The sequence below is a fragment of the Saimiri boliviensis genome, chromosome 14 (assembly GCF_048565385.1).
Source record: "Saimiri boliviensis isolate mSaiBol1 chromosome 14, mSaiBol1.pri, whole genome shotgun sequence".
Taxonomy (NCBI): domain Eukaryota; kingdom Metazoa; phylum Chordata; class Mammalia; order Primates; family Cebidae; genus Saimiri; species Saimiri boliviensis.
Window position 1 is genome coordinate 37,357,663 of NC_133462.1, and position 14,342 is coordinate 37,372,004.

General features: G+C 42.0%; 1 protein-coding gene across 5 annotated transcripts in view; it reads left to right on the top strand.

Moving 5' to 3' along the window:
* ZNF121 (zinc finger protein 121) overlaps positions 1-14,342 on the top strand; it is a 28,866-nt gene extending 14,524 nt beyond the window's left edge. For all 5 annotated transcript variants that reach the window (XM_074384663.1, XM_074384661.1, XM_074384662.1 and 2 more), the window contains 3 exons: positions 4,353-4,444; positions 5,972-6,051; positions 7,032-14,342. In XM_074384663.1, coding sequence (XP_074240764.1) covers positions 6,049-6,051; positions 7,032-8,201 — 1,173 coding nt within the window. In that variant the 5' untranslated portion in view covers positions 4,353-4,444; positions 5,972-6,048 and the 3' untranslated portion in view covers positions 8,202-14,342. The remainder of the gene's footprint in view (positions 1-4,352; positions 4,445-5,971; positions 6,052-7,031) is intronic.

Here is a 14,342-nt window from a genome sequence, read left to right on the forward strand (position 1 = left end):
TTTTAGTAGAGAAGGGTTTGTATCATGTTGCCCAGGCTGGTCTTGAACTTCTGAGCCTAAGTAATCTGTCTGTCACTGCCTCCTTTTCAGCACTAGATGGAATCTTAAACTCACGTTTCCCTCTTCGCTAGCAATCAAGAATACTGCCCAGGCCAGGTGCTATGGCTCACGTCTGTAATCCCAGCACTTTGGGAAGCTGAGACAGGAGGATCACCTAAGGTCAGGAATTCGAGACCAGCCTGGCCAACATGGAAAAACCCTGTCTCTACTAAAAGATACAAAAAAATTAGTTGGGCATAGTGACAGGTGCCTGTAATCCTAGCTACTGGGGAAGCTAAGGCAGGAGAATCACTTGAACATGGTAGGCAGAGTTTGCAGGGAGCCGAGATTGTACCACTGGCCTCCAGTCTAGGAGACACATTGATGCACTGTCAAAAAAAAAAGGTTACTGCCCATCCAGAATGGGGGAGTTCCAAAGAGCATATCCCAGCAATGGGGGAAGGCTGGCTGTGTGTTCATGCCCAGGGGCCTGTGTAGCATACCCCTACAGCGTAGTTGTCCTGAACAGCAGTGCTGATTTACCTTCTCCTTTGGCCAAGTTATAAAACAGAGATTCCAGGGCTGGGGATGGGAGTCCTGCCTCCCCTCTTTGTCCCTGGATGTCCTCAGGGTATTTCTCCCTTCAGGCACTTGTGATGCTTTCTGTGGGTTGAGACAGGGAAGGACTGATCTTTTACCAGGCAACCCAGTGTGATGGGATGGTTGTCTACCTTGATCGCAGTTTTTTCCAGTGTAGAAACTGTGAATCCATGGAAATTTTCCACATTCTTGGTGTTGGGCAGATTAAGGAGAAGGGTGTCATGGATATGGAAATTTGATTCTCTTAACATCTCTCTGGAGTTTTTTCACTTCTTTGTAGCCCCAGAAACTGCCTAATTTTTATATTTGAGATCAGGGATATTGCTGGTAATAATTTTCACGGTGTGTATTTGGTTTTGGTTTTCTGGAAGGGGAGTGAAACCAGCTTGCTTCTGTACTGCCATTTTGGAATCATAAATGCTGCACGTTTCTAATAAAGTTGTCTAAGGTATTTTCAGGTCGGGCACAGTGGTTCATGCCTGTAATCCTAGCACTGGGAGGCTGAAGTGGGAGGATTGCTTGAGGCCAGGTGTTTGAAATTAGCCTGGTCAACATAGTGAAACCTCATGTCTATAGGGGGAAAAAAAATGAGCCAGGAGTGGTAGGATGTGCCTGTAGTCCCACATACTTGGGAGGCCGACACAGGAAGATTGCTTGAGCCCAGGAGTTTGAGTTTTCAGTGAACTATGATCACACCACTGTAATCCAGCCTGGGTGACAGAGTAAGACCCTGTCTCTAATTTTTAAAAATGTGTTTTCTACTTCCTACTTACTACATATGATCAGTATAGTGGTGTCAACATAGTGTAGCAGTGTGGTGTTACGTGGAATGTCATTATCTCTGAGAGGCCCAGAGACCTGGAGAACTCTGTTTATGACAGAGACCTGGAGAACTGACACAGGCTGGGGCAGTGTTGTGAAGATACATTGTTGGTCCTGCCAGGTAAAAGGTAACTGAGTCTTGGCTTTTCAAATTGGTATGGGGAAAAGACATGGGCTGTGCCAATACCTGTGACAGGAATACCAAGTGACAGAAATTATGTTGATATGTTCTGATAGACATTATATTTTGAAAGTTGGCTGTAATTGGAGTGATCACCTAAGTTCATGATTTGTGAATGATTTAGGTGTGGTAATTGAGTGAGAGGTCATGATTCTCCACTGGGATAACTCCAGTTTTTGGCTACATCAGACTTTTTTTTTTTTTTGAGACAAAATCTTACTCTGTCATCAGGCTGGAGTGCAGTGGTGCAATCTTGGCTCACTGCTACCTCCGCCTCCTGGGTTCAAGCGATTCTTCTGTCTCAGCCTCCGAACTAGCTGGGACTACAGGCATGTGCCACCATGCCCAGCTAATTTTTATATTTTTAGTAGAGACTGGGTTTCACCATGTTGGCCAGGATTGTCTTCGTCTCTTGACCTTGTGATCCTCCCAAAGTGCTGGGATTACGGGAGTGAGCTACCACGCCCAGCCTAGACTTTTTTACATAGATAGAGCAATATTCAAGTACACAGAATGGCACACCATGGCCCATGCACCTTGTCTGTCCCTCCACATGTTAAAGTTTAATCAGAATACAACCGTGTTCATTTGTTTATGTTTTCTTTTTTCTTTTTTCTTTTTTTTTTTTGAGGCGGAGTTTCACTCTTGTTACCCAGGCTGGAGTGCAATGGTGCGATCTCGGCTCACCACAACCTCTGCCTCCTGGGTTCAGGCAATTCTCCTGCCTCAGCCTCCTGAGTAGCTGGGATTACAGGCATACGCCACCATGCCCAGCTAATTTTTTGTATTTTTAGTAGAGACGGGGTTTCACCATGTTGACTAGGATGGTCTCATCTATTGACCTTGTGATCCACCTGCCTCGGCCTCCCAAAGTGCTGGGATTACAGGCTTGAGCCACCACGCCCGGCCTCTATGTTTTCTATGGTGTTTTCCATGCTACAACAGCAGAGTTGAGTAGTTGCAACAGAGACCGTATGGCCCATAATGACTAACATATATTTTGTGACTCTTTAGAGTGGGATTTGTTAACTGCTTATCTGTTTCATTTCTAGGGATAGCACGATTAGTAAGCCACCACCACAGATCTCTGTAGGTCAGGATATTCTGATTACAGATACATTTCCAGTGTCCTTGGCAGTTGACTTGCTCACCTTGTCTTTGGTGATTTCTCCTATTCTGGGTCCCCTTCATCTTGACTGAAAGCAGGGAACTCATCTCAGTGATGGTATTTTTTGCAGTCATACCTGTCCTATGAAGGAGAATACCAGCAGAGCTCTTCAAGGATTACAATACTCCTCTCGCTACTCTCTAAATAACCTTTGTGAAGAGAGTGTCTTCTGCACTCTCAACAGAGGACAGGGAAATGGGCCATACAGACAACACATAGTAAATCCAGTGACACTCCTGTCTCTAGGATTCCCTCTTTCCAATTTTGCCAGGGAAGCTCTGGCATATGAGCCTCATTAATTATAACAGTTTCAGGTCTGAGAACATAAGAAGTAGCTTTATTTCAGGGCTGTCCTAAAGGAGCTTTCTGATTTTCTTCCTTTCCTTTTTCCTTTTTCCTTTTTCCTTTTTCCTTTTTCCTTTTTCCTTTTTCCTTTTTCCTTTTTCCTTTTTCCTTTTTCCTTTCCTTTCCTTTCCTTCGGATAGTCTCACTCTGTCACCAAGGCTGAAGTTCAGTGGCATGATCTCGGCTCATTGCAGCCTCAGCTTCCTAAGTAGTTAGGACTACAGGCACGTGCCACCATGCCTGGCTAGTTTTTGTATCCTCTGAACCAGGGCGGGCGGCAGCAGAGGTTGCAGTGAGCTAAGATTGTGCCACTGCAATCCAGCCTGTGACAGAGCAAAAATCTGCCTCAAAAAAAAAAGAGAGAGAAAGATGTAATACTATGATATGAAAAAAGCTCCAAAAGACACAACATCCAAACTTCTGAAAACACTGTCAAAAAAAAAAAAATGATCTCAGCTGGGCGTGGTAGCTCATGCCTGTAATCCCAGCATTTTGGGAAGCCAAGGTGGGTGGATCACCTGAGGTCAGGAGTTCAAGATCAGCCTGGCCAACATGGTGAAACCCCATCTCTACTAAAATACAGAAAACATTTAGCCAGGCATGATATCAGCTGCCTGTACTTCCAGCTGCTTAGGAGGCTGAGGTGGGAGAATTGCTTGGACCTGGGAGGTAGAAGTTACAGTGAACTGAGATCGCATCATTGCCCTCTACGTGGGTGACAGAGTAAGACTGTCTCAAAAAAAAAAAAACACCAAAAACCAAAATAATAACCTGTCTTTGCACTTGCATTATTTCCTGTTTAAATAAAAGTTTTAATGGCTTTTATTTTATTTTTTTGGAGACATGGTCTCACTTTGTCTCATAGGCTGGAGTACAGTGGCGCAATCATGGCTCACTGCAGCCTCAACCTCCCCGGGCTCAGGTGATTTTTAAAATCACCCAAAGAGCTAGGATTACAGGCATTAGCCACTGTGCCCACTCTTTACTGGTTTTTAAATGTGTATTTAAGCCTGAATGGTGGGTATTGGGTCAGAGATAACCAATCTCCTCAGGGCACAAAAAGACGAGATACATGAAATTTGAGCTCTTTTAAAATAGCTTCACTGCTCTCTTTAGGAGTATAGTTAACTTTTCTTGGATAGATTTGTCATCTCTTGCTTAAGCCTCTTCCATTGGTATATTTTTTCGTGTGTACAGGACCTGTTCAGACTCAGCTCAGTCTGTCTCTTGACTGGAGGAGGAAGAGGAGGAAGAAAAGTTGAGCACATTGTCAATAGGAGTTCTCCAAGGTGAGTGTGAAGAACATTCCTGGTCAATGAGCAGTTCAGTGTGTTTCGAAGCATAATGAAGACATTTAAAAGATGTACTTTGTCACAGAACATGGGGCCTTTGGACTTGGAAGTTTTTGGGTATCTTCAACTTTCCATATTCCTCTCTTTTTCATCTAACCCAGACTTTCATATGATTTTGCAAATGTTCTGCTTTTTTTGTTGTTGTTTATGATTTTAATGTGTGCTCTTTATCCAGATTGTTTCTGCTTTCCTTCTCTAATAATACTGTTTCTGTTCACTATCTCATTTAATTTCTATAGAATAAATTGTTTAAAAAATTACAAATTGCCAGGTGCGGTGGCTCATGCCCGTAATCCCAGCACTTTGGGAGGCTGAGGTGGGTGCATCAGCTGAGGTCAGGCGTTCAAGGTCAGCCTGGCCAACATGGAGAAACTTTATTTCTACTAAAAATACAAAAATTAGGCATGGGGTGGGCACCTGTAATCCACGCTACTCGGAGGCAGAGGCTGCAGTGAGCTGAGGTCGCGCTACTGCACTCCAGCCTGGGTGACAGAATGAGACTCTGTATTTAAAAAAAAAAAAAAAAAGAGGCTGGGCGCGGTGGCTCAAGCCTGTAATCTCAGCACTTTGGGAGGCCGAGGCGGGTGGATCATGAGGTCGAGAGATCGAGACCATCCTGGTCAACATGGTGAAACCCCGTCTCTACCAAAAATACAAAAAATTAGCTGGGCATGGTGGCGCGTGCCTGTAATCCCAGCTACTCAGGAGGCTGAGGCAGGAGAATTGCCTGAACCCAGGAGGCGGAGGTTGCAGTGAGCCGAGATCGCGCCATTGCACTCCAGCCTGGGTAACAAGAGCGAAACTCCCTCTCATTAAAAAAAAAAAAAAAAAACTGTCTTAGTTCAAATTCAGATCAAGCCCATCATTGACTCGCTGATTCATTAAATCTATTGGCCCCCAACTTTGGCGGTAAGTGGCACTGTGCTAGGCATGGAAGAGAAACCCAAGCAAAAAAAAAAAAAAGAAAGAAAATTAGGCTGGGCGCGGTGGCTCACGCCTGTAATCCCAGCACTTTGGGAGGCCGAGGCGGGTGGATCACGAGGTCAAGAGATCGAGACCATCCTGGTCAACATGGTGAAACCCTGTCTCTGCTAAAAATACAAAAAATTAGCTGGGCATGGTGGCGCGTGCCTGTAATCCCAGCTACTCAGGAGGCTGAGGCAGGAGAATTGCCTGAACCCAGGAGGCGGAGGTTGCGGTGAGCCGAGACCGCGCCATTGCACTCCAGCCTGGGTAACAAGAGCAAAACTCCATCTCAAAAAAGAAAAGAAAAGAAAATTACTAAATTTAGACTCCAGGTCCTTAATTGTGGTCCATATTAGTCATGGATGAACTGTTCAAATCTGTGCTTGTTTAATTTTTGAATGTGCTGAATATGAAAAATATAAATGAGCTTTTTAATTCTTCCTTATTTAACCTACCATTTTATTCTCAGACCCTTTTTTTTTTTCTGTTTTACTTCAGAATGACAAGTTAAAACCAAAGTGTCAGCACTTCAACAACCTTTTTTTTGGCTTAACAAAACATCAAACAGCATACAAATGGTAAGATTAAGATTTCTTATTTGCCACACTCAAAAAAGATTGGGAATTCCATTATAAAATATCAGCAAAAATTAGAGATACTTGAGAGCGGTAGCATTTACCCAAGCAGGAGTTACGTCTCTAGAGCAAAGTTCCCCACTGGTACTGGTTAGGAACTGTTATGAACTGGGCTGCACAATGGGAAGTGAGCAGTGAGTGAGCAAAAAGCTTCATCTGTGTTTATAGCCATTACCCATCACTTGTATTACTGCCTGAGCTCCTCCTGTCAGATCAGTCGTAGCATTAGATTCTCATAGCACAAACCTTATTGTGAACTGCCCATGCTAGGGTTCTAGATTGTGTGCTCCTTATGAGCCTGATGATCTGTCACTGTCTCCCATGACCTAGATAGGACTGTCTAGTTGCAGGAAAACAAGCTCAGGCCTCCTACTGATTCTACATTATGGGGAATTGTGTAATTATTTCATCATATATTATAATGTAATAATAATAGAAATAAAGTCACAGTAAATGTACTGTGCTTGAGTCATGCTGAAACCACCCCTATCCTACCACCATTCCACCCCTGTTGGTGGAAAAATTTTCTTCTACAAAACTGGTCCCTGGTGCCAAAAAGGTTAGGGACCTCTGGTCTAGAGAGATACTCTAAACATAATAAATTTGGGGATACCCTGATCCTATCTTAAAACTTGGTGCTTCAGTATTCTCACAAATTATCACATATGTAGCTAAATAGTAAGATTATAAAAACAATTTCATGAAAATATACAGGAATTATTTCAAGGTTCTTAGAGCAAATGGCACAAGGTTCTTTCCAGCAGGTTTTCTTCATTCAACTTGTAAAAGTTCCATGGGGCAGCAAACTGTATGCATGTAATGAAAATGGCAAAAATTACAATAAAGTATCTGATTTCAGATGAGTAGAATTTATTGATAAGTCTAAAAAATCCTTTAATCATCATTCATCTCTTTATTAACAGGCTGAAATCCACAATGGAGAGGAACTCTGTGACTTTATGGAAAATGGAGAAATCTTTAGTGAACACTCATGCCTTAATACACACGTGGAAACTGAAAATACAGGGGACACTTATGACTGTGACGAGTATGGAGAAAACTTTCCCATGTTCCACAACAGTGCCCCTACTGGAGAGACACTTTCTGTGTTGAATCAGTGTAGAAAAGCCTTTAGCCTGCCACCAGATGTTCACGAGAGAACATGGATAGGAGACAAATCCTTTGAATACAGTGACTGTGAGGAAGCCTTTGTTGATCAGTCACATCTTCAGCCAAATAGGATAACTCACAGTGGAGAGAATCTCTATGAGCAGAAGCAATGTGGGAGAGCTTTTACTTACTCCACAAGCCATGCTGTGTCTGTTCAAATGCGTACTGTAGAAAAACCCTACGAATGTAAGGAATGTGGAAAATTCTTTAAGTATTCTTCATATCTTAATAGTCACATGCGAACCCATACTGGGGAGAAACCCTATGAATGTAAAGAATGTGGGAAATGCTTCACTGTTTCTTCACACCTAGTTGAACACGTAAGAATTCATACTGGAGAAAAACCCTATCAATGTAAGGAATGTGGAAGAGCCTTCGCTGGGCGCTCAGGCCTTACTAAACATGTACGAATACACACTGGAGAGAAGCCCTATGAATGTAATGAATGTGGGAAAGCCTACAATAGGTTTTATCTACTAACTGAACATTTTAAAACTCACACAGAGGAGAAGCCCTTTGAATGTAAGGTATGTGGAAAGTCCTTTAGAAGCTCTTCATGCCTTAAGAATCACTTTAGAATTCACACTGGAATAAAACCCTATAAATGTAAGGACTGTGGGAAAGCATTCACTGTTTCCTCAAGCTTACATAATCATGTAAAAATCCATACCGGAGAGAAGCCCTTTGAATGTAAGGACTGTGGGAAAGCCTTTGCTACATCTTCGCAACTCATCGAACATATAAGAACTCACACTGGAGAGAAACCATATATATGTAAGGAATGTGGGAAAACCTTTCGTGCTTCTTCACACCTACAGAAACACGTTAGAATTCACACTGGAGAGAAACCCTATATATGTAATGAATGTGGGAAAGCCTACAATAGGTTTTATTTACTTACTAAACATTTAAAAACACACTGAAGAAGAAAACTCTGAATGTAAGGAATGTGGAAATCTTAGGAATTTCTTATACCATAATTACCACATTTAAATTCACACTGTTGAGAAATCTTATTGGTGCAAAGAATGTGCGGAGGCCTTCAGTTATTCCCATTCACTCTGAAGAAATGAAAAAATTCACACTCTGTATCCCCCATAAATTTTAGAAATGTTAGGGAACCATTGGATTTTTTTTTTTTTTTTTTTTTTTTTAAAGACAGAGTTTTTTTTTTTTTTTTTAAAGACATAGTTTTGCTCTTGTCACTGCAGTGCAATGGCATGATCTTGGCTCACTGCAGTCTCCACCTCCTGGGTTCCAGCAGTTGTGCCTCGGCCTCTTGAGTAGCTTGGATTATAGGCGCCTGCCACCATGCCCAACTAATTCTTGTATTTTTAGTAGAAACGGGGTTTCGCCATGTTTGCCAGGCTGATCTCCCTCAGATGATCCACCCACCTTGGCCTCCCAAAGAGCTGGGATTACAGGCGTGAGCCACCATGCCCACTTTTTTTTTTTTTTTTTTTTTTTAAAGAGATGGGGTTTCTCCATGTTGGTCATGCTGGTCTTGAACTCCTGACCTCAGGTGACGGGCCTGCCTCAGCCTCCCAAAGTGCTGGGATTACAGGCATGAGCCATCACACCTGGCTTTTTTTTTTTTTTTTTTTTTGAGACGGAGTTTTCGCTCTTGTTACCCAGGCTGGAGTGCAATGGCGCGATCTTGGCTCACCGCAACCTCCGCCTCCTGGGTTCAGGCAATTCTCCTGCCTCAGCCTCCTGAGTAGCTGGGATTACAGGCACGTGCCACCATGCCCAGCTAATTTTTTTTTTATATTTTTAGTAGAGACGGGGTTTCACCATGTTGACCAGGATGGTCTCAATCTCTCGACCTCGTGATCCACCCGCCTCGGCCTCCCAAAGTGCTGGGATTACAGGCTTGAGCCACCACGCCCGGCTTTTTTTTTTTTTTTTTTAAATAATTGTTGTTGATACACATTCTTAAGCGATTGGATTGTAGTCACAAACATTTGAGAATTCACCCTGGGGCATACAATATAGGAAATAGCCCTTATTATTTCCGTAGGTCTTTCTAAGTGTGTAAGATGTTGCAATGGAGAGAGATCCTATTGATACAAGATGCAGGCATGCCCAGAAGATACTGCAGGTTTGGTTCCAGACCATCGCGGTAATATGAATCATAGAAATGTTTTGGTTTCCCAGTGCATATAAGTTAGGTTTACATATACGGTAGTCTCTTGTGTATAGTTGTGTTACGTCTAAGTAAAGTACCTTAGTTTAAGATACCTTAGTGCCAAAAACTACTAATGATCCTCTGAGACTTTGGCGAGTTGTGATCTTTTTGCTTGTGGTGGGTCTTGCCTCAGTGTTGATGGCTGTTGTCAGGGTAGCTGTGGCAGTTTCTTATTTAAAGACAGCAGTGAAGTTTGCTGCATTGATTGACTTCATTTCATGAAAAACTTGTTTGTACCCTGTGATGCTGTTTGATAACATTTTACACATAGTGGTACTTCTTTTGGAATTGGACTAATCCTCTCAAACTTCGATACTGCTTGATCAGCTAAGTTTATGTAATATTCTAAGTCTGTTGTGGTTTCAGCAACATTCACAGCCTCTTCACCAGGAGTAGATTTCATTTCAGGAAACCACTTTCTTTGCTCATCTATGAACGTAACCCCTCATTTAGTCAAATTTTTTGATGAGATTGAAACAATTCTTTCACATCTTCAGGCCCCACTTCTAATTCTAGTTCTCTTTTTTTCCATCACATCCATAGTTACTTTTTCTACTGAGAACTTGAACCCCTGAGAGTCACCTGTGAAAGTTGAAATTAACTTCTTCCAAACTCTGGTTAACGTTCGTTTTTATTTTTATTTTTTTAGAGACATAGTGTTGTGTTGCTCATGCTGGAGTACAAGTGAGTATTCACCAGCACAGTGAGAGCACATTGTAGCCTTGAACTCCTGGCCTCAAGTGATCCTCCTGCCTATGCCTCCTGAGTAGCTGAGAGTACAGGCATGCACCACCACACCTGCCTTAATGTTGATATTTTGACCTCCTTCCATGAATCACAAATGTTGTTAATGGCATCTAGAATGGTGAAGCCTTTCTGCGAGGTCTGCAATTTGATTTGCCTAGATCCATCAGAAGAAGCACTATTAGTGGCAGCTATAGCCTTATCAAATGTATTTCTTACATAATAAGACTTGAAATTCAGAATTATTCCTTAATCCATGGGCTGCAGTTAGCAGGCATGAAAGTGTTAATCTTGTTTATAGTTCCATAAGAGGGGTTGGTTACTAGGTGCATTATCAGTAGTTATTTGAAAGGAATCTCTGAACAGTATGTTTTACAGTGAGCTTAAAATATTCAGTAAACCATGCTGTAAATAGATTTAAATAGATACCACAGGGAGAGAAGATGTGGCATGATTCTTACTGGCCCTTTGGTTTTTGGAATGGTAAATGAGCAGTAGCATTCATTTAAAGTCACCAAATCCATTGACTCCTAACAAGAAAGCCAGCCCAGGCTGGGCACAGTGGCTTACACCTATAATTCCAATGCTTTGGGAGGTTGAGGCTGGAGGATCACTTGAGGCCAAGAGTTGAAGACCAGCCAGCACAACAGAGTGTGACCCTGTCTCTACAAAGTAAGAGTCAGCCTCTTCTTTGAAGCTTTGAAGTCGGATATTGACTTAGAGCTATGAAAGTCCTAGATGGCATTTTCTGAAGTAAGACTGTTTTGTCTCTATTAAAACTTGAGTATTACTACCTCTACCTGTTATCTAGATATTTGGGAAATGTTTGCTGCAGCTTCAACATCAGCAATTGCTGCTTCACTTTGTACTTTTATGTTATGGAAAGGGCTTGTTAAACCTCATGAACTGATCTCTGCCAGCTTCCAGCATTTCTTCTGCAGCTAACTCACCTCTCAGCCTTCATACAATTAGAGTTAGGGCCTTGCTCTGGATTAGGTTTTGTCTTAAGGGAACGTTGTGGCTGGTCTGATCTTCTGTCCAGACACTAAAACTTTCTCTGTATCAGTGGTGAGGCTGTTTTCCTTTCTTATTTGTGTGTTCACTGGAATAGCAGTTAATTTCCTTGAAGAACTTTTCTTTTGCATTCACAACTTGGCTAACTGGCACGAGGCCTAGATTTTGGCCTAGCCCTTTTTTTTTTTTTTTTTTTTTTTTTTTTAAAGAGACATGGTCTCGCTTTTGCCCAGGTTGGAGTGTAGTGCAGTTATAACCCATTGCAGCCTCAAACTGATGGTCTTTAGTGATATTCCTGTCTCCTGAGTAACTAAGACTGCAGGTATGCACCACCTTGGATGGCTAATTATTTTTTTAAAGAGACAGGACTTTACTGTTTCCAAGGCTGATCTTGAACTTATAACCTCAAGTGATACCCCCACCTATGCCTCCCAGCACGCTGGGATTTCAAGTGTGAGCTGCTGCACCTGGTGAGAAATGTGCAACTCCCCCTTGCACTTCAACATTTAGGGGCCATTGTGGGGTAATTAATTGGCCTAATTTCAATATTATTGTGCCTCAGGGAATTAGGAGGCCCAGGGAAAGGGGGAAGAGAGTGGGGAGTAGCCACTTGGTGGAGCAATGAGAACATGGCATTTAAGTTTGCTGTCTTCCAAGGCTGTAGTTTGTGGTACCCCAAAACAAAATAGGAACATCAAAGATCACAGAGTGACCGAGAGCAGTGGCTCATGCTTGTAATCCCAGCATTTTGGGAGGCTCAGGTGGGCAAATCACGAGGTCAGGAGTTTGAGCATAGCCTGGCCAACATAGTGAAACCCCATCTCTACTAAAAATAGAAAAAATTAGCTGGGCATTGCAGGCATCTGTAGTCTCAGCTACTTGGGAGGCTGAGGCAGGAGAATCACTTGAACCCAGAAGGCAGAGGTTGCAGTGAACCGAAATCGCACCACTGCTGTCCAGCCCAGGTGACAGAGAGAGACGCTGTCAAAAACAAAACAAAAAAACAAAAAAACCTACAGCACCACAGTAAATATAATAATGAAAATATTTGAAATGTTGTCAAAATTATCAGGATGTGAGAGACAAAAAGCACATGCTGTTGGAAAAAATGGTGCCACAAGACTCGTACTTGTAAAAAAAAAAAATCTGCAAAGTGAAGTAACATGAGGTATGTGTGAAGCTATTGCTCTAGTGGTTGCCAAATGGTGGTTTTCTTTTTTCTTCTTTTTGTTGGTCTGCGACAGGGTCTTGCTCTGTTGCCTAAGGTGGAGTGTAGTGGTACGATCATGGCTTACTACATCCTTGACCTGGGCTCAAGCGATCCTCCCACCTCAGTCTCCTGGGTACCTGGGACCACAGGCACATGCTAACATGCTTAATTAAATTTTTTATTTGTAGAGCCGAGGTCTCATTATGTTGCCCAGACTGGTCTCAAATTCTTGGACTCAAGCAATCCTCCCGCCTCAGCCTCCCAAAGTACCGGGATTACGGGTGTGAGCCACCGCACCTAGCCCAAAAAGTGATTTTCTAATTCCTTAGTTTCTTCTGCATTTCTTAATTGGAATTTTGTAAGGAAGAGTTATCCTTAATCATTTATTTATCCATTTACTTGTAGGAGCATGTATCATAAATTCTTATTCTATGGTGTATAGTTAGCTACTGTAAATTTGATGCACATATTTTTCCAGATTCAATAAGTAGGGTCTCCATCAAGCTATCTTCTGAATCTTTAAAAATGTATTCTTCTAATTTCTTTTTTTTTTTTTTGAGACAGAGTGTCGCTCTTGTTACCCAGGCTGGAGTGCAATGGCACGATCTCGGCTCACCGCAACCTCTGCCTCCTGGGTTCAAGCAATTCTCCTGCCTCAGCCTCCTGAGTAGCTGGGACTACAGGCACGCGCCACCATGCCCAGCTAATTTTTTGTATTTTTAGTAGAGACGGGGTTTCACCATGTTGACCAGGATGGTCTCGATCTCTCGACCTCGTGATCCACCCGCCTCGGCCTCCCAAAGTGCTGGGATTACAGGCTTGAGCCACCGCGCCCGGCGTATTCTTCTAATTTCATGGGTATATAATTATTTTCTGGGCAAGTTTGTTCCTGGTACATCTGTCTCCAGCCCCTGAATCAGAAAAATCTAGTTTTCTTTTAACAGAGAATACTATTTAGAAGCTGCAGTCTCTGTGTGCGGGGGTGTTCCTAGGTAATAGTGCCCTGGCTTTTAGGTCCTCTCTGTGAAAGATGTGGGAAATATATACATACTTATATATATATGTATATGTATGTATCCACACACACTGATCTATATTTCTATATTAAAAACATGACCACATGCCAATACTTGTAATTCCACTGCAACACCTCTGGTTTATTTCTTGCCTTCCAAATTCCCTTGTCTGCAGCTATCTTTTATCACATGCAAAAAGTAGCACTTGCTCAATCTCAGATTAAAATATAATGTAGTCTCAGAATTGATTACTCATACCACTTTAAAAATTACTAATCAGAATTCAGTTTTTATTCACAGTTCTTATCTTTAGCTCAGGGCTTAATATAAAAGCACTAAGTTTAAAACTTAGTTGGTCCGCAGCAATCCACTTGTAGATATATGTCCAAAGGAACTGAAGAAAGCATCTCAGTATGTGAATGCATACCTGTGTTCATTGCAGCATTATTCAGAAGAACCAAGAGGTGGAAGCAAAGTAAATGTCCGTTGATGGATGAATTGGTAAACAAAATGTGTTATATACGTACAATGCAATATCATTTAGCCTTAAGAACAAAATTCTGCCATATGCCACAACATGGATGTACCTTGACGTCATGCTAAGTGAAATAAACCAGTTGCAAAAGGACAAATATCACCTGATTCCACTTACATAGAGTATCTAACGGAACTCAGAAGCAAGAAAATACTGCAGTATTTGCCACAAGCTTGTGGAGGAGAAAATTGGTTGTTTAATAGGTATTGAATGTCAGCCATGCAAGATGGAAAAGCTTTTTGCGATTTGTTATATAAAAATATGCATATAGTTAACAATACTGTTCGGTACACATAAAGTATGTGAAAGGGTAAGTTTTACGTGTTTTTATCATAATAAAAATTGTAATAAAAGTTA